This window comes from Phyllobates terribilis, unplaced genomic scaffold (genome assembly GCF_046119375.1).
Source record: "Phyllobates terribilis strain yellow unplaced genomic scaffold, ASM4611937v1 Scaffold_1__5_contigs__length_1240528914, whole genome shotgun sequence".
Taxonomy (NCBI): domain Eukaryota; kingdom Metazoa; phylum Chordata; class Amphibia; order Anura; family Dendrobatidae; genus Phyllobates; species Phyllobates terribilis.
Window position 1 is genome coordinate 143,928,414 of NW_027362761.1, and position 21,566 is coordinate 143,949,979.

Sequence of the window (21,566 nt, forward strand, 5' to 3'; positions counted from 1 at the left end):
GCCTGCTCTGCCTTGCTCACCGCTCCGGCGGTTCCTGCCTGCTCTGTCTTGCTCACCGCTCCGGCGGTTCCTGCTTGCTCTGTCTTGCTCACCTCTCCGGCGGTTCCTGCCTGCTCTGCCTTGCTTTCCGCTCCGGCGGTTCCTGCCTGCTCTGCCTTGCTCACCGCTCTGGCGGTTCCTGCCTGCTCTGCCTTGCTCACCGCTCCGGCGGTTCCTGCCTGCTCTGCCTTGCTCACCGCGCCGGCGGTTCCTGCCTGCTCTGCCTTGCTCACCGCTCCGGCGGTTCCTGCCTGCTCTGCTTGCTCACCGCTCCGGTGGTACCTCTCTGCTCTGCTTGTCTTCCGCATCTGCGGTTCTGTTCCTGAATCCCAGTCTGTACTGGACCCTATCCAGCCTGTGCTCCCACCTGCTAGTACCTCCACGTATGCATGCCAGCCGTACTTGCCATTATCCTCCTGTCTGCACTCCAGCCGTGCCTGCCAGTGCCCACCTGTTTGCATGCCAGCCGTGCCTGCCAATACCCACCTGTCTGTGTGCCAGCCTAACCTGCCTGTTCCTGTATTCCCCAGTGTGGGTCAACAGCCGTGTCCGGGGTCTGGCCTGGAGTAGCACCTGGTCCCTCTGCTCGGTTCCTCCCTGGTGCACGGCGTCGTTAGCCGTCGTGCGACCTTGGTCGGATCGGGTAGATACTTAGTTACGCCCCTCCAGGTACTCTCCGGTTCATGGCACAGTGGAATCACTAAATCACGCACACGCCAGTCAGCCCGGGCGTGTGCATAACACTCTCCATTCTTTGTAGGTGGGAAAACTTGCAAAATCGGCAGTGTATCAAATACTTATTTTCCCTACTGTATCATAAGTTTTACACATTGATTGTTGAATTCATTTATATATAATGTTTGATAAGTTTATTAATTTATTAAGCTATTTTATGTTTGCTTTTCTATTGGATAGGTATGACAGTAAGTGCTGATAAAGATGGCTCCGGTATGATTGTCCGCAGTGTTATAAATGGAGGCTCAATAAGTCGTGACGGTAGAATTCAGGTTGGAGACTGTATATTGGAAATCAATAATGAGTCTACTGCAAACCTAACCAATACCCAAGCACGGGCTATGCTGCGAAGACATTCCTTACTGGGACCTGACCTAAGGTGAGGGGCCATTATCTTATATTAGTTTCAATATGCTGCATAGTACTGTTAACATTGGGTCCCTTTATCATGTAGGCATCGTATTTAAATTTCAGTAGTGGTTGCTGATTATTATTTATAGATGTAGGAGAGATTAGTCTGGCAGATGTAGCAGTGCTGAGTTTATTTGATCCAACTCTTTGCAATATTGCGAGAGGTATTTAAAGAGGACCTGTGACCCTGAAGATGTGGTCACATAGGCAGCCTGTTATAGAGCAAGAGTAGCTGAGCAGATTGAGATATAATGTAAAAAAATCATAAAAAATTAAAGTACCATTTAGTAGCCTGTAAAGGATCCGACACCTCTGCAGGAGACAGGTTGAAAATCATGTGTTATGGGATCAGGTCATGCTTCACTGCAGCTTCCTGCAGCACTTGCAGCCAGAACCTGAGATCTTACAGGTTATCGCAAAAATCACATCTCAAGTAATAATGTTATTTTTCAGTAATTAATGTTTTAAAGGGGTTGCATCAAGAATGTACATTATTCTCAATCAGTAGGACAGGGAATAAACTCGTTGATCGCTTGGGAGAATGAATGGAGTTGAGGTGATCATGTTCAACCTCGGTGCCACTGAGATGGGGGTCAGAATAGCCCAGTTCTCGGGATCGATGTGGGTCCAACAGGACAGACCACCAGCGATCATAACATTATTCCCTATCCCATTGACAGGGAATAACTTATATACTTGGTACAACCTATTTGAAATGTTATTTTTTATGACGGGTAAGCTAGAAAGTCCAGAAAACTTGATCTGTTGGTGAGGTTTGGGGAAAGGAGTTGAGGAACACTTACTTTTGCTATGTAGTTCCCTCTGTGCTGCTGCTCGTCTCTGCATGCTAAAAAAGAACAAAGAGCAGGAATCCCTCTCTGTGTGCTGTGATGTGTATAGGAGACCTCACAGCAGATAGTCTCCTCCCACCAGCTCAGAGTAGATTGGAAATTAGAGATAGAAGCCTTAGAGGGATTAAGGGATGACAATGAGGGAAATAAGTGATATGATGGCCGGAAATAGTTATTCTTCATGTACACATGATAAATGAATCTGAAAAGTTACTCAAAAGTACGGTTACCCTTTAACAATAGCTCCACACAGGACTTGGGTTAAAACCACTTTTAGTATGGTGTGAAAAGGTTAAATAACATTCATCTCTGCTACATCTGTACAGCATGTGTTAGGCTGGGTTCACATGACCTTTGTGATGTACTTTTAGGGCTTGACACACATTCTAAATGTGTTCATAAGGATACAGTGTCTACACGAAGGCTAAATGAGTCGCTTTTTGGCTATCATCTGGCCAGTATGCAGCATTAAACCCCTACAAAAAGCATGGCATGCTCTTTCATTCAGCTTTATTCAGTAGAACATGCGTATGTGCCCAGTGTATACATTATTTTATTTACAGTGGGACTCTATATGGGTAACGGGTACTGCTCTATCTTTTGGAGGCAACCGTTTAAAGGGAAACTGTCTGCAGGTTTTTTGTATGTAATCTGAAGATTGCATGAGGTAGGGGTTAAAACACAGTTTTCAGTGATGCCCCTCTTATCAAGCTTTGTGGTTTTGTTTGCTTACAATAATTATTTTAGCACCAGGAGCTTATCATTGCTGGAACACAGCAGTTAGTGCATCCTGTGACGAGCACCTCACTGTCTATAGACATTGGGTATACAGAGGCTGGTATGGGTGGGATTAGCATCCTCAGCTCTGCTGCATTGCTATATCTAAAAGCTCTGATTGTGTCACAACTGCTGCCCCAAGTCATCTAAGTCATACATTATTGGATTCAAAGTCTCAGATGAGGTAGCAAAAACCTGCTGACAGATTCCCTTAAATGCTTACGTCCCACCATACATGTTTGCCTGAGGCTATAAGCGTGATGTGAACAGAGCCTTAAACATTTTATAAAGTGCGTGGCTTAGTTTATGTTCTTCTAAATTGTCAGAATTTAGTTCTTAGATATTTCAAGCTATTTAGATAAGGAACACAGCCTTGCAAATCTGTAGTTAAGCACGCTTAGGATGGTACAGCAACCTTGTTGGAGAACAGAGCTAGAATGGTGAAATATCCAAGATGAACATATTGTGTATTTCTTTATACGTTTTTTTTTCCTGTAAAAGGGTGGAATGATTTCACTTTGACAAGCTTTAAAACAGCTGGCTGGGGTTGCAGGTTTGCGTTGTTCTGCACAGAGAAGCAGCTGTGCGGCCACTCGCAGAATGCATGTCGTCCCACTTCACCATCCACCTTGCCAGAAGCTTCTGCTATCTGCGCTGTTCTAAGAGCCAGGGCTTTGCATACCGCAGCAGCTGCTTCCAGCATCTGTCAGATAATTACCAGTCTGAAATGGAATTCACCTGCCCTCACCTACAGAATAAATTCCTGATCAAGGGAGAGAGACGGATGGCGCTAACATTTCCTCATCCTTGTTAATAATCACGGCTATAGACACACAGAATGAGCAGATGCTTTCTGGGGGAGGTGTTGATAAAAGGGAGGTGGGAAAAAAAAATAGACAAAATAAAAAATTGCACATACATTTAACTACATATGTGTGCTTCACGCGTGCAGCGTGGGGCTTTGGCATTTGTTAACACCATTGTAAAAAGATGCTGCATTATATGCTTCCCATTCTAGATCTTCTCCCGCACCTGCTGATGATCAGGCCCCATTTTATGTGTGAGTATTGGTGATCCGAAAGCTGGGCATGGCTTCTCTTCACTTCACCTTTCATTCATCTCCATCTCTCAGGAATAACTTTGTATCTTTTCTATGTTCAGCTTCTCTCTTTTAACTCTTAGCATCACTTTTTGAATTACACACGTGATAAAAAAGGAATTCCTTGTGTAATCTGACATTAACCATTTCTGAGTTAGTTTTTTCTTGCATGCACGATCTCCTTGGTCATGTGAATTCTCCCCCTTTCGACACGGAACTATTGTCTTATTTCTCTCTCCTCCCCGCAATGAACTGTTTTCCTTGAAGAAAGCAGTGACTGCATTCCTGAGTAGTTGCAGCTGGAAAGAGCTAAACGTGGAGGACGAGGGTAGGAAAGTTGAGGTTCATTTTCAGGGAGAAGGTCAGAACGTGTGTGCTCTGGTGTAATCAAGCAAAGCTTTGTGGGTTTTTTTTTGTTTGTTTGTTTTTTCTTTCAATTTTAATATTAATATTTTAATTATTTTATGTTTTTTTATTGTTTGGTTACTGTAAACTAAAATGTATTTACCAGGTTTTATTTTTGTTATAGGCTGAAAAGCCTAACTCCTTTTAAAAATGTGAAGTTAGCTATTACTAGAGGGAAGCCAAATATTGCACATCTCCTTCTCCCAGAAAGTGGCAAATAGGGGGCTGCTTGGTGGGGTCCACACTGGAGAATTAGTTATGCAGCAGTCTTAAGTCTCATGAGGGCCAACAAAGTCTCATGACGGAATTCTTTCAGGGTCATTACATGTGGACAGCTAAATCATCGCTCCAGTGTGAAGACTTTTTCTGCACCCTTGTCCTTAGGTTGGAACATGAGGGATAACTAGAGTGGCAGCTAAGATTTTTAGGCATTTTTACATTCCCATTCCACACATTTCACTATAGGGACATTCTTATCACATATATACAGTGCCTACAAGTAGTATTCAACCCCCTGCAGATTTAGCTGGTTGACACATGCGGAATTAACTTGGCATTGTGACATTTGTACTGTAGATCAGCCTGGAAGTGGGAAATGCACTGCAGCAAATTTAGTTTTTTTTTTTTTTTTTTTTTTAAAAAACGTTAAAAGTTAATTCAGAGTGTCATTTATTATTCAACCCCTCAAACCACAAGAATTCTGTTTGGTCCCCCAAAAGTATTAAGAAGTAGTTCAGGCACCAAGAGTAATGAGCTTCACATGTGTGGATTAAAGATCTCTTTTGCCAGCCTTTTCTGACTATTTAAGACCCTCCCCAAACTTGTGAACAGCACTCAGACATGGTCAACATGGGAAAGACAAAGGAGCATTCCAAGGCCATCAGAGACAAGATCGTGGAGGGTCACAAGGCTGGCAAGGGGTACAAAACCCTTTCCAAGGAGTTGGGCCTACCTGTCTCCACTGTTGGGAGCATCATCCGTAAGTGGAAGGCTTATGGAACTACTGTTAGCCTTCCACGGCCAGGACAGCCTTTGAAAGTGTCCTCCCGTGCCGAGGCCAGGCTTGTCCGAAGAGTCAAGGCTAACCCAAGGACAACAAGGAAGGAGCTCCGGGAAGATCTCATGGCAGTGGGGACATTGGTTTCAGTCAATACCATAAGTAACGTACTCCACCGCAATGGTCTCCGTTCCAGACGAGCCCTTAAGGTACCTTTACTTTCAAAGCGTCATGTCAAGGCTCGTCTACTGTTTGCTCATGATCACTTGGAGGACTCTGAGACAGACTGGTTCAAGGTTCTATGGTCTGATGAGACCAAGATCGAGATCTTTGGTGCCAACCACACACATGACGTTTGGAGACTGTATGGCACGGCATACGACCCCAAGAATACCATCCCTACAGTCAAGCATGGTGGTGGCAGCATCATGCTGTGGGGCTGTTTCTCTGCCAAGGGGCCTGGCCATCTGGTCCGCATCCATGGGAAGATGGATAGCACGGCCTACCTGGAGATTTTGGCCAAGAACCTCCGCTCCTCCATCAAGGATCTTAAGATGGGTCGTAATTTCATCTTCCAACAAGACAACGACCCAAAGCACACAGCCAAGAAAACCAAGGCCTGGTTCAAGAGGGAAAAAGTCAAGGTGTTGGAGTGGCCTAGTCAGTCTCCTGACCTTAACCCAATTGAAAACTTGTGGAAGGAGCTCAAGAATAAAGTCCACATGAGACACCCAAAGAACCTAGATAACTTGGAGAAGATCTGCATGGAGGAGTGGGCCAAGATAACTCCACAGACCTGTGCCGGCCTGATCAGGTCTTATAAAAGACGATTATTAGCTGTAATTGCAAACAAGGGTTATTCCACAAAATATTAAACATAGGGGTTGTATAATAATTGACCCACACTTTTATGTTTAAAATTTAATAAAATTCAACTGAGCAACATAACTTTTTGGTTTGTAAGATTTATGCTTCTGTTCATAAAACCTACTCTCGTTTGCAGTTTGAAGGCTCTAACTTATTTGCATCTTATCAAACCAGCTAAATCTGCAGGGGGTTGAATACTACTTGTAGGCACTGTACATACAATTTAGAAAGCTCCTTCACATATATACGACGATGGGGAAATTTCTTCTATGACAAATAAATGTTATTGTTTTTTTAGTGAAGTTTTGCCTTTTGGTTCAGCTCTCACTTTTTTTGGATAGTCTTGTTCAACTACGTTTCTTAAAAAAGTAACTGATCTAACAAAATAGCCCATAAGGAAAAGATTTGCAAAATGATGCACATCTCTTTTTTATTTTCTACTAAAGAGATGTGCATTTTAAGTATAGCACACGCATTGTTTGTCTCATTCAGGTACATGCACATTTTTTCCATTTAACCATATTTGAAAAAAACAAACAAACTTAAATGATAGCATTTCATGCATAAATATTTTACTTGGCTTAATCACAACACAGTTTGTTGTTTAGTATTAGGCATAGTAGTAAATAATTCTGACTTTCAGCATGGTTGACCTGATCACTTTCAGCATGGTTGACCTGATCGAATATTTCTACATCTTACTTTTTTATTTATATTTTTTAATGCACATTTTTCATAAAAGCTAGCAAAAAAACATTGTCAGATCTGACATAAGTTTACATTTTGATATCACTGAAAAAGACTACTATATTCAAGGACTGGCTAAATACCAAGTAACATCTCCTTGTATCGGTGAGCCTGGCCTTTTTTCTGTGTTACAGTTAAAGTCCAGATAAGTTTGTGCTCTTTATTCTTTTTATTTCCTTTTAAAGGCCCTCATACACATTAGACTAAGATCGGCTGAACCCGCCGATAGGCAAATTTTGTATTAGGGCCTCTCAACTCTCCAGCATGTCCCAATTTCTGACTGCCAATCCCTTTGTTCTCATGGAGATAAGCAGTAGCACCAATTTTACTCCATTTAGAAGCTGTATAATTTTGAACTGCAAAAATGTAGATTACAAAAATTAATAAGTCGTTATAAGAATTGTATGACACCCTAAATTGTTATGAACTCCCTCGGAAGTTGGGCTACTCTTGCCTATTTGCGCTTGCAGCTCATTCCCTATTCCCTTAATAGGGTTGAGCTGTGATATCATAAGATCCGATTAAGGGTCTATTCACATGATGTTGTTAAATCACATTTTGGGGGTTTGTACAAAATTTTGCCAAAACCTTTTCATTTGACGCACCACATAAGAAACCCCTAAGTGCCCACAATTGTGATTCTCAGTTGGATGAATGTTGGACTTTCTCTGAACTGGCCATGATTAAGGTAGCTCTTCATGTGTCTTCTGTCCCAGAACTTGACAGATATCATAAGTCCATGTGAAAGGCTGCAGTATTCTGATTAGCCTTCCTTAACAATTCTATACTGCATGTACTGGAGAATACAAAATGTATTTAGCTCCAAATTGACCACCGTAATGTAAGTTAAAGGCCACTGGACCAGATACAATAGCGTAAGTAGTCAGTGAATTGTACTTAATAGAAAAATGTAATTAATAAAAACATATTTTACCATAAAGCTATTTATACGAAGATTAAAATAAGCGAGTAAATGGCAGTTCATTACTTTTTATGGATTCAGCCGGAATTGATTATTATTAAGCAAAATTCTGAAGAAAAAAAAGAATTTCTCCCCTCCTCCTATAGACAACACATTTTGTGTTGAAAGCAAAATCTTGATCATGCATTCATGAGTTGTTTATCTGACTCCTACTCATTGGATGTCAGTCAAAAAACCCAGGTGCCAGGCAGTGGATCAAATTCATTTTAGCTGTGATATCGTCATGTTTATTGGCTAATTCCCAAAGCACTTGTGTTGGTAGCCACCAGCTGTGATGCTTGATTAAGGTGCTGGTGGGCTTCCTGGTATTTTTATCTCCCTTGATTCAATTTAGTGCATAATGTGAAATCAAATGAAAATTACGTATATTCTTCTGTCAGAGCAACGCTCTTCAGGTCTTTATTAGGGTGAATGTATTATTGACAATTTGTAACTCATTCCTTGCCATGCAAATCACATAAGACACGCTTTTACCCGAGAAATATAATAATTCATTAAGAATGCAGTCGTCCAAATGTACACAACAGCATAATCTAGAAATTAGAATCCATTATGCCGACCTATACATGTTTTCTAGGACATGGATCATTTGCATCTGATGCTGAGCCTCATGATGCAGATAGCATCTTAAGCCTCTCAATAACGGATTTAAAGCTTTCGAAAATCTCATTTCTACTAGGCGGTTGTCGGCTTCAGGTGACTTGTCTCTGGTTTTGACTCAAGCAAAGATTTAAAGGGAACCTGCCATTCGATTTATGCTGCACTTCGGCTTCGTCCCTGACCAGCTTTTCAACGCCCTGCTCCAAGTGATTGAAAGGTCTCTTCCTACGTACACACATGGGAGAGACCTGTCAATCGTCTGGAGTGGAGGGGGGCTCTTCAAACTATGTTTTTTTTCTGAAATGCCAGAGCATTTCAGAGTTAAACATATTTGGCTGGTAAATGTGCAACCAGACTCTGATTCATGCTGCTCGTGGCTTGGACAGCATTAATCGAGCTTCCCTTTGACTAGGGTTTGCTGAAGAATACAACATTTAAAGAGGTTTTTCCATGAACAAAGTAGATTTGAATTAATAGATCTTCGAATAATAACTTCCACAATTGGATGTGTTAAAAAACAATGTTCCTGTGCTGAGATAATCTTATAAATGTGCCCCTGCTGTGTACTGTGTAATGGCTGTGTCTGATCATACAGGAACATGGTCTCATCATACCACATCTCCTGGGCAGGGGAGAAAGCAAAAGGGAGGATACAGACAGGACAGCATGGGATCACAGCTGATTCTGTGAGGTAAAACATTTACCTGCCTGTTTTTAAGCAATGTTTTACCACACAGAAAGAATCAGCTGTAATCCCGCGCTGTCCGGTCTGTATACTCATTTGCGTCTTCCCCAGCCATGCGTTTTCCCTAGCTGTGATACGACCAGACCATGTTCCTGTACGGTCAGACACAGCCATTACACAGTACACAGCAGGGGCACATTTATAAGATTATCTCAGCACAAGATCAGCTGATCAGCCCCGGAGCGAGTGCACTCCCGGCATAGTACCACCAGCCGCCGGGCTGATGAGATCGCAAGGACCAGGAGGACATCGGGGGGCGCCGGACAGGTGAGCATAGTGTTTTTTTTTGTTTTTTTTTTACCACAGCTCACAGTCCCGGCTCGACTGAGGAGACTATTTCTCCCCTCAGCCGCACCGCTCTCGCTGTTATCAGCAGGAGCAGCGGTCGGATGACAGGAGTAGTAGTCCTCCCCAGCCGACCCGGGTACCACTCGCAGCGTTTATGCAGCGTTTCCGCTGCCCATTGACTTTAATTGAACCGCAGCAAATCCACAGATATAAATATTATACCTGCGGATTTGCTGCGGTTCAATTAAAGTCAATGGGCAGGAAACTCTGCATACAATGGCCATGCTGCGTTTTAAAACGCAATGGTAATCTTTCCACAAAAAGTCTCAGGGTATAAAGCCTTAGGATCCTCTGTGCAACACTCTCGTCTCCCATCGGACATTGCTTTTATTAGAAAATACAGCATCCAATAGGTCATGTCACTACTTTACTTTTCTTTCCTTTGATTCCTAATTAGAAAAAAACTCTCTACTTGCCAGGAAGAGTATGGCACATAAGTAACGACAAACGTCTTATTACGGATTCCTGCTTTGCAGATCTGTAATACAGCCATGTTCATGTATCCTAAGTCTTCGCTCACAGCAGCTTATTGAAGGGTATCTGTCACCAGGTTTTTGCTACCCCATCTAAGAGTATTGTAATGTAGGAGAAGAGACAATGACTCCAGTGATGTATCACTTACTGGGCGGCAGTTATGATAAAATCACTATTTTCTCTGCTGCAGTTCCACCAGTTCTCTGAAGTCTGAGCTCTATATAACCCCGCCCGCAGCACTGATTGACAACTTTATATGTACTTGGTGGGTAGGCAGAAAGCTGCCGGTGGGTAGGCAGAAAACTGCCAATCAGTGGTGGGGTCTGGGTTATGCAGAGCTCATGAATATGGAGGACTACCTGGCAGCAGTTTTACTAGCCCACTAGTGATAATCTACTGCTAATAAAAAAATCAAAACTAGAGCAAGCAGCCCAGTAAGTGACCCATCCCTGAAATCGGGGTCTATGTCTCTGTATTATACTGCTCTCAGGTAATGTTTAGAAACCTAGTGACAGATTCCCTAAAAAGGAGATTTATGATGGAGTTAATAAAAGCCACATTTCTCACCTATCTGTTACATAGAAAAGATGGTGAATACACGATTACTATTTCAAGAAGACTTGTTAGTAAATTGCTTTTACTTTATTCTTTCTCCTCTTTAAGTACATATATTAGATATCTGAATGTATTGGTAAAGTTACAAGTTGTTTTTCTTCTCACATATAATCACTTATAAGGTATTCATAGACAGCAAGTACAGGTCTTTAAAACTGTGAAACCTCTGCAATTTGCAGCAAACCCATATGCGTGTTTTGTACCACAGCACAAGCGCCAAAGACTTACCACACTTGGCTGTGTGCCCATTACCTAGATATTTGCTTGTCCAATTTTACACACGTGGTCTGAATTGTTGGTACCCCTCTCTTAATGAAAGAAAAACCCACAATGGTCACAGAAATAACTTGAATCTGACAAAAGTAATAATAAATTAAAATCTGTGAAAATGAACAAATGAAAGTCAGACATTGCTTTTCAACCCTGCTTCCACAGAATTAAAAAAAAAATAAAACTCATGAAATAGGCCTGGACAGAAATAATGGTACCCCTGAAAATAATGTGACAAAAGGGACATGTCAAACCAAGTTGTGTCCACTAATTAGCATCACAGGTGTCTAAAATCTTGTAATCAGTCAGTGGGCCTGTATACAGGGCTACAGATACTCACTGTGCTGTTTGGTGACATGGTGTGTACCACACTCAACATGGACCAGAGGAAGCAAAGGAAAGAGTTGTCTCAGGAGATTAGAAAGAAAATTATAGACAAGCATGTTAAAGGTATAAGTTATAAGACCATCTCCAAGCAGCTTGATTTTCCTGTGACTATAGTTGCACATATTATTCAGAAATTTAAGATCAATGGGACTGTAGCCAACCTCCCTGGACGTGGCCGCAGGAGGAAAATTGATGACAAATCAAAGAGACGGATAATACGAATGGTAACAAAAGAGCCCAGGACAACTTCTAAAGAGGTTAAAGGTGAACTTCAAGCTCAAGGAACATCAGTGTCAGATCGCACCATCTGTCGTTGTTTGATCCAAAGTGGACTTCATGGGAGACGACCAAGGAGAACACCATTGTTGAAAAAAAAGAATCATAAAAAAGCCAAACTGGAATTTGCCAAACTACATGTTAACAAGCCACAAAGCTTCTGGGAGAATGTCCTATGGACTGATGAGACAAAAATGGAAGTTTTTGGCAAGGCACATCAACTCTATGTTCACAGACGGAAAAATGAAGCATATCAAGAAAAGAACACTGTCCCTACTGTGAAACATGGAGGAGGCTCTGTTATGTTCTGGGGCTGCTTTTCTGCATCTGGCACAGGATGTCTTGAATCTGTGCAGGGTTCAGTGAAATCTCATTACTATTAAGGGATTCTAGAGAGAAATATGCTGCCCAGTGTCAGAAAGCTTGGTCTCAGTCACAGGTCATGGGTCTTGCAACAGGATAATAACCCAAAACCCACAACTAAAACACCCAAGAATGGCTAAGAGGAAAACATTGGACTATTCTGAAGTGGCCTTCTATGAGCCTTGACCTAAATCCTATTGAGCATCTTTGGAAAGAGCTGAAACATGCCGTCCGGAAAAGGTAACCTTCAAACACGAGACAACTGGAGCAGTTTGCTCATGAGGAGTGGGCCAAAATACCTGTCGAGAGGTGCAGAAGTCTCATTGACAGTTACAGGAATCTTTTGATTGCAGTGATTGCCTCAAAAGGTTGTTCAACAAAATATTATGTTAAGGGTACCATCATTTCTGTCCAGGCCTATTTCATGAGCTTAATTTTTTTTTAATTCTGTTGAAGCAGGGTTGAAGAACAAATGAAAATCAGACATTGCTTATTTTCATAGATTTTTAATTTATTATTACTTTCGTCAAATTCAAGTCATTTCTGTGACCATCGTGGCTTTTTCTTTCATTAAACAAGGGGTACCAACAATTTTGACCACTTGTGTATATGATACAAAAATTGCCTTTGGCAGTATTTTGTATTTGCTATATACAGTTAGGTCCATATATATTTGGACAGAGACAACATTTTTCTAATTTTGGTTCTAGACATTACCACAATGAATTTTAAACGAAACAATTCAGATGCAGTTGAAGTTCAGATTTTCAGCTTTCATTTGAGGGTATCCACATTAAAATTGGATGAAGGGTTTAGGAGTTTCAGCTCCTTAACATGTGCCACCCTGTTTTTAAAGGGACCAAAAGTAATTGGACAATTGACTCCAAGGCTATTTCATGGACAGGTGTGGGCAATCCCTTTGTTATGTCATTCTCAATGAAGCAGATTAAAGGCCTGGAGTTGATTTGAGGTGTGGTGCTTGCATTTGGAAGGTTTTGCTGTGAAGTAAACATGCTGTCAAAGGAGCTCTCCATGCAGGTGAAACAAGCCATCCTTAAGCTGCAAAAACAGAAAAAACCCATCCGAGAAATTGCTACAATATTAGGAGTGGCAAAATCTACAGTTTGGTACATCCAGAGAAAGAAAGAAAGAAAGCACTGGTGAACTCATCAATGCAAAAAGACCTGGGCGCCCACGGAAGACAACAGTGGTGGATGATCGCAGAATAATCTCCATGGTGAAGAGAAACCCCTTCACAGCAGCCAACCAAGTGAACAACACTCTCCAGGAGGTAGGCGTATCAATATCCAAATCTACCATAAAGAGAAGATTGCATGAAAGTAAATACAGAGGGTTCACTGCACGGTGCAAGTCACTCATAAGCATCAAGAATAAAAAGGCTAGACTGGACTTTGCTAAAAAACATCTAAAAAAGCCAGCACAGTTCTGGAAGAACATTCTTTGGACAGATGAAACCAAGATCAACCTCTACCAGAATGATGGAAAGAGAAAAGTATGGCGAAGGCTTGGTACAGCTCATGATCCAAAGCATACCACATCATCTGTAAAACCAGGTGGAGGCAGTGTGATGGCTTGGGCATGCATAGCTGCCAGTGGCACTGGGTCACTAGTGTTTATTGATGATGTGACACAGGACAGAAGCAGCCGAATGAATTCTGATGTATTCAGAGCCATACTGTGTGCTCAGATCCAGCCAAATGCAGCCAAACTGATTGGTCGTCATTTCATACTACAGATGGACAATGACCCAAAACATAAAGCCAAAGCAACCCAGGAGTTTATTAAAGCAAAGAAGTGGAATATTCTTGACTGGCCAAGTCAGTCACCTGATCTCAACCCAATTGAGCATGCATTTCACTTGTTAAAGACTAAACTTCAGACAGAAAGGCCCACAAACAAACAGCAACTGAAAACCACTGCAGTGAAGGCCTGGCAGAGTATCAAAAAGGAGGAAACACAGCGTCTGGTGATGTCCATGAGTTTAAGACTTCAGGCAGTCATTGCCAACAAAGGGTTTTCAACCAAGTACTAGAAATGAACATTTTATTTACAATTATTTAATCTGTCCAATTACTTTTTGTCCCTTTAAAAACAGGGTGGCACATGTTAAGGAGCTGAAACTCCTAAACCCTTCATCCAATTTTAATGTGGATACCCTCAAATGAAAGCTGAAAGTCTGAACTTCAACTGCATCTGAATTGTTTTGTTTAAAATTCATTGTGGTAATGTCTAGAACCAAAATTAGAAAAATGTTTTCTCTGTCCAAATATACAGTTATATGAAAAAGTTTGGGCACCCCTATTAATCTTAAGCTTAATGTTTTATAAAAATTGGTGTTTTTGCAACAGCTATTTCAGTTTGATATATGTAATAACTGTTGGACACAGTAATGTTTCTGCCATGAAATGAGGTTTATTGTTCTAACAGAAAATGTGCAATCTGCATTCAAACAAAATTTGATAGGTGCATAAGTATGGGCACCCTTATCATTTTCTTGTTTTAAATACTCCTACCTACTTTTTACTGACTTACTAAAGCACTTTTTTTGGTTTTGTAACCTCATTGAGCTTTGAACTTCATAGCCAGGTGTATGCAATCATGAGAAAAGCTACTTAAAGTGGCCACTTGCAAGTTGTTCTCCTGTTTGAATCTCCTTTGAAGAGTGGCATCATGGGCTCCTCAAAACAACTGTCAAATGATCTGAAAACAAAGATTATTCAACATAGTTTTTTCAGGGGAAGGATACAAAAAGCTGTCTCAGACATTTAACCTGTCAGTTTCCACTGTGAGGAACATAGTAAGGAAATGGAAGAACACAGGGACAGTTCTTGTTAAGGCCAGAAGTGGCAGGCCAAGAAAAACATCAGAAAGGCAGAGAAGAAGAATGGTGAGATTAGTCAAGGACAATCCTCAGACCACCTCCAGAGAGCTGCAGCATCAACTTGCTGCAGATGGTGTCACTGTGCATCGGTCAACTATACAACGCACTTTGCACAAGGAGAAGCTGTATGGGAGAGTGATGCGAAAGAAGCCGTTTCTGCAAGCACGCCGCAAACAGAGTCGGCTGAGGTATGCAAAAGCACATTTGGAGAAGCCAATTTCTTTTTGGAAGAAGGTCCTGTGGACTGATGAACCCAAGATTGAGTTGTTTGGTCATACAAAAAGGCGTTATGCATGGCGGCAAAAAAACACAGCATTCCAAGAAAAACACTTGCTACCCACAGTAAAATTTGGTGGAGGTTCCATCATGCTTTGGGGCTGTGTGGCCAATGCCGGCACCGGGAATCTTGTTAAAGTTGTGGGACGCATGGATTCCACTCAGTATCAGCAGATTCTTGACAATAATGTTCAAGAATCAGTGACAAAGTTGAAGTTCCGCAGGGGATGGATCTTTCAGCAAGACAATGATCCAAAACACCGCTCCAAATCTAGTCAGACATTCATGCAGAGGAACAATTAAAATGTTCTAGAATTGCCATCCCAGTCCCCAGACCTGAATATCATTGAACATCTGTGGGATCATTTGAAGAGGACTGTCCATGCTCGGCGACCATCAAACTTAACTGAACTGGAATTGTTTTGTAAAGAGGAATGGTCAAAAATACCTTCATCCAGGATCCAGGAAATCATTAAAAGCTACAGGAAGCGACTAGAGGCTGTTATTTTTGCAAAAGGAGGATCTACTAAATATTAATGTCACTTTTCTGGTGAGGTGCCCATACTTATGCAACTGTCAAATTTTGTTTGAATGCAAATTGCACATTTTCTGTTAGTACAATAAACCTCATTTCAAGGCAGAAACATTACGGTGTCCAACAGTTATTACATATATCAAACTGAAATAGCTGTTGCAAAAACACCAATTTTTATAAAACATTAAGCTTAAGATTAATAGGGGTGCCCAAACTTTTTCATATAACTGTATATGGACCTAACTGTAAAATATGTGGTTCTCATTCATCATTTTGACAGTTTTTTTTAAGCTCCAAATTTTTCCAAAATGGTGCACTCGGGTGCATTCATTATTTTGTAACGAGATATATATATATACACAGTACAGACCAAAAGTTTGGACACACCTTCTCATTTAAAGATTTTTCTGTATTTTCATAACTATGAAAATTGTACATTCACACTGAAGGCATCAAAACTATGAATTAACACATGTGGAATTATATACTTAACAAAAAAGTGTGAAACAACTGAAAATATGTCTTATATTCTAGGTTCTTCAAATTAGCCACCTTTTGCTTTGATGACTGCTTTGCACACTCTTGCCATTCTCTTGATGAGCTTCAAGAGGTACTCACCGGAAATGGTCTTCCAACAATCTTGAAGGAGTTCCCAGAGATGCTTAGCACTTGTTGGTACTTTTGCCTTCACTCTGCAGTCCAGCTCACCCCAAGCCATCTCGATTGGGTTCAGGTCTGGTGACTGTGGAGGCCAGGTCATCTGGCGTAGCACCCCATCACTCTCCTTCTTGGTCAAATAGCCCTGGTCAAATAGCCCTTACACAGCCTGGAGGTGTGTTTGGGGTCATTGTCCTGTTGAAAAATAAATGATGGTCCAACTAAACGCAAACCGGATGGAATAGCATGCCGCTGCAAGATGCTGTGGTAGCCATGCTGGTTCAGTATGCCTTCAATTTTGAATAAATCCCCAACAGTGTCACCAGCAAAGCACCCCCAAACCATCACACCTCCTCCTCCATGCTTCACGGTGGGAACCAGGCATGTAGAGTACATCCGTTCACCTTTTCTGCGTCGCACAAAGACACGGTGGTTGGAACCAAAGATCTCAAATTTGGACTCATCAGACCAAAGCACAGATTTCCACTGGTCTAATGTCCATTCCTTGCGTTCTTTAGCCCAAACAAGTCTCTTCTGCTTGTTACCTCTCCTTAGCAGTGGTTTCCTAGCAGCTATTTTACCTGACGAAGCCCAGGCGAAACGCGCGTTGAGGCGTTCGGTCGACTGTCACCACGAGTCCCAGGTCTCCCACTATGACTCAAGGTATCTATACTTAATTTACACCTACTCCACTGGTCAGCATGTTATGCTACTACTATTAGACCTTCTAACTATTTACCAGCTATTATTTTATTTGTACCATTTCAGCATAGATACCCCTCTGTATATATTAATTAAACTTGATATATTTGTTTCATAGCCTATGGAGTGATTATAGTGACCTGGGACTGCTAGCACAGTCTTGTCCCTGTCGCCTATTGGGATCATTAACTCTGTATCCCTTATTGTTTTAGCTGTTCTTTTTCCAACACCTATTATGTGATGTTTCATATAAAGAAATATTTTTGTATCTAATAAAATTATAATATATTCTTCATATCTCCGCTGTGTCTTAGGTATTTATTGATTCTTTTTCGTTATGTTATTATTTATACGATCATTTCCATGATACCTATTAGACTTTAAGTTAGGTTTTTAATTTACCATGAAGGCCTGCTGCACAAAGTCTCCTCTTAACAGTTGTTATAGAGATGTGTCTGCTGCTAGAACTCTGTGTGGCATTGACCTGGTCTCCAATCTGAGCTGCTGTTAACCTGCAATTTCTGAGGCTGGTGACTCGGATAAACATATCCTCAGAAGCATAGGTGACTCTTGGTCTTCCTTTCCTGGGGCGGTCCTCGTGTGAGCCAGTTTGTTTGTAGCACGTGATGATTTTTGCAACTGCACTTGGGGACACTTTCAAAGTTTTCCCAATTTTTCACACTGACTGACCTTCATTTCTTAAAGTAACGATGGCCACTTGTTTTTCTTTACTTAGAATTTGTATTATGGCAAGAAAAAAGCAGCTAATAGTCTATTCAGTAGGACTATCAGCTGTGTTTGCACCAGACTTCTGCACAACACAACTGATGGTCCCAACCCCATTTATAAGGCAAGAAATCCCACTTATTAAATCTGACAGGGCACACCTGTGAAGTGAAAACCATTTCCGTGGACTACCTCTTGAAGCTCATCAAGAGAATGCAAAGCAGTCATCAAAGCAAAAGGTGGCTACTTTGAAGAACCTAGAATATAAGACATATTTTCAGTTGTTTCACACATTTTTGTAAACTATATAATTCCACATGTGTTAATTCATAGTTTTGATGCCTTCAGTGTGAATGTACAATTTTCATAGTCATGAAAATACGGAAACATCTTTAAATGAGAAGGTGTGTCCAAACTTTTGGTCTGTACTGTGTATATATATGTATGTATATATGTGTGTGTATATATATATATCTATATATCTATCTATATATATATATATATATATATATATATATGTATATATATATATATATATATATATATATATAAAAATACTAAGTAGCGTCAATTTTGAAGCCTATTTTGTCTTTAATCCATATGTCTTTAATCCATTTTGCACCATTTTAGCGCAAAAATGTGCATGTTCCATTATATTATTTTGCTGCATGCAGCGCCAACATTTGAACAAAAAGTGCTAGCGTACAAAAAGAAAATTCACTCCATCGGAGGTGGACAGGTTTAGATTTGTGCAAAAATTTGTTTACTGTTTAAAAAGTCACAAACAATGGAATCTCTAGATTACCAAACCATTCCCACAATGACGAGCGGAGAAACAAACAGGCGAACAAGTAGAAAATAGGCCTCAAAATAGACGCTACTTAGTATTTTTTTTTCTGCACTATATAGACCTCGTTTCTGTCTTTTAGGTAGTGCTTTGTTTTTGAAACTTAATTTAGACAAGAGTGACTAAATAATTTATGTATGGTTTTGATATTGGTATTTATTTAAAATCCTATAATGTGCTGGTTATATTCTACAACAATCATTTTCATGGTATTAGTAAAAATATAGCCATCGTATTATAGTTGTTATATTTCGGCAGTCTAACACACTGTGTGGTTGAGGTTAGCATGTGTTGAGCGGCATTGAGATGCTGGTGTTGCATTGCGACTTGTCTGCAATTTGGCCTTTTTTTAACAGCAAAAATCCCATCTGTAAATAGTCGTACAGACCAGTAGCACCGATGATTTTGGCTTGTCTGTGAATTGCTGTCACCCGACATGTAGCCTTAGCCTGATTTTGTCCTCAACAAAATTCCACACAAGATCTAAGTACGGGCTGCAATGTCTGAACCGGCTGCAAGTCTCTTGAACCAAAGGAAACAGCCTCAATGACATTTATGAGGCGGCTGAGACCCGAGGCCCGTCGTCTGGATATTCCAGACCGTGCTTGAACCATGAATTCCTGACTCATGAAACTGGCCTAATGTAAATGTTATTTTACCCCCCCCAAATATAATAACCCTGTGCTAATGACCATTCAATCACCCTCTGTATTCACATGCATGTGCTGTTTTTGTCAATCTTGTTGCTACAATTTTTGATGCTTTTATTTTCTTCTTTTTTTTCAAAGAGTTCAGTAAGTACAGTATATTTAATTGTAATTAAACCTAAATAACAATTGCAGGAACAAAAAATGCTTGATTGATTAAAGCCCATGTCAGTGGCGGTGTTCCCTTTATTTATACTCCTATAATGGCCGTGTACTTGTAAGTTATCCAACACTACGTGTTAATCCACTATTTATAATATACCTAATACCTGGTAGCATTAATGTTCATTGCTGGACATTTCTCTTATAGCATTACATATGTTCCAAGTGAGAATTTGGAAGACTTTCGGGCAAGTATGGGGCAGCTGAGTGAATCATCTGGGCCAGTAGACCTATTTCCTGTACATAGCAATAGGTAAGCACTAAGTGTGTGTACATATTGTGTATAAGTGTCTATGTAATTTATACGCTCCTCTACTTTGAAATTGCAACATCACGAAGGAAAAGTTGTGGAATTATGGATATCACAGGATCGATAGAGATGTTAATGTTATGCAAATGATGAAAAAATGGAAACAACATTTCAAAACCTTTTGATTTATTCAGTACCAAGTTGAAGCGTCACACGCAGAAATAAACACACTTACACGCCTTGGCATGTTTTCAATGAGGTTATTAATGGTGGTCTGAGGAATGTTCTGCCACGCTGAAAGTACTTTAGCACACAAATCCTCAAGATCCTCTGCTGGCAGCTCCTTTTGTATTTGCCAACCATTGATAATCCAGATGTGCTGTATGGGAAAAAAGTCTGGAGATGCTACAAGCCATGATAGAAAGTTTAAGCTATGCAAGATGATCACAGCTACATGTGGCCTGGCATTTTCATGTTAAAAAACGGCACCTGTGACACCTTCACAGACCCCCATGAAGCCCTTTTTGTGACATTGCCCATATGACCACGTCAGAGGTCCTACTACCAGTATTATGGTGGCAAATGGCATAATGTACGGTAGCCGGATCTCTAGAATTTATTCCAGCTACAGTGACATCTTAGCATTTCATTGATTGTGGTGGAACCAGTAGTGCGGCTATTTCTCCAGAGTATCCAAAGAGCAGTTTTTTAACACTACAATGTCAGACCACATGTTGCTCATGCTACTGTAAGCAGCCTGCATGGCCTAAATGTGCTACCATGATCTGAACTTGTCTCCGATCAAGCACATCTAGGACGTCATCTGTTGGCATTGCAAAGGAAGCTGCCAGCACCGGATCTTGATGATTTGCATGCCCAAGTACATTCAGCATGGTAGAAAATTCCTCTGACAATCATTAATAATCTCATTAATGGCACACCAAGGCATGTAAGTGTGTATTTCTGTGATGACACGCATAGCCATGCTGAATAAATCTAGATGTTTTTAAAATTTTGTTGTCAATTTTCTTCATCATTAGCATATCATGATTCGCATAATTCCTCAATTCTTTCATATTGATAATAACCTAAAAAAGGGGGACACATAAACTATGTATGGGAGATAAAATCTTCAGTTTATTTCATAAATACAATAAAATCAGGTAAGGGAAATAGGGTAGTGTGTCCAGCAAAAGGGGAGCATAGGTGGTACAAATAAATAGTATGGTATAAACATTACACACTCCTCTCATTACAGTAGAATCGCCAGGGAGCACAGGTACAATCAAAATACCAATAGTCTATAGCAATACATAACCGTATATAGTAAACAGTAAGATATAAATAGTAAAGTGCACAGTGCTATAATATATATTCAATGCTATAGACTACTGAAGTAAATCAAGATAATGAAATAGATTATCTGCAGTCCGAATTTTTCCACGGACTCATTGACTTGCATGGCTGAGTGCAATCTGAATTTTGGATGTAAATTGAGCATGCAGACTCCGAGGAAAAAAACGGACATGTGCACGGCCCTTTAGAATATCATTGGTCCAAGTGCGATCCAATGTTTTGTCGGATTGCACTCGGACCAGAAATACTGTCATGTGCACGATCCTTAAATAGGCTACAGATCCCCGTAGGAACGAGCAACATGCTCCTTCTTCTGGTGAAATTAACTTTTGGTTTGCACAAAAGTTCATTGTTCTCAGTAGCACATCAACCTCTGGCAGTCTATAGGCACAGAATAATCTGTTAAGGTATGTGCCTGCGGCCCTGACCCTGCAGGATAGCCGCGCGGCTTCTGTCCT

At 40.8% G+C, this 21,566-nt stretch overlaps 1 protein-coding gene across 12 annotated transcripts in view; it reads left to right on the forward strand.

Annotated features, from left to right (window-relative positions):
• Positions 1-21,566, forward strand: part of MPDZ (multiple PDZ domain crumbs cell polarity complex component) — a 202,584-nt gene that overhangs the window by 98,950 nt on the left and 82,068 nt on the right. For 8 of the 12 annotated variants that reach the window (XM_073668027.1, XM_073668043.1, XM_073668066.1 and 5 more), the window contains 3 exons: positions 955-1,153; positions 3,832-3,873; positions 19,651-19,755. In XM_073668027.1, coding sequence (XP_073524128.1) covers positions 955-1,153; positions 3,832-3,873; positions 19,651-19,755 — 346 coding nt within the window. The remainder of the gene's footprint in view (positions 1-954; positions 1,154-3,831; positions 3,874-19,650; positions 19,756-21,566) is intronic. The other 4 variants (XM_073668057.1, XM_073668169.1, XM_073668106.1 and 1 more) reach the window with 1 other exon arrangement.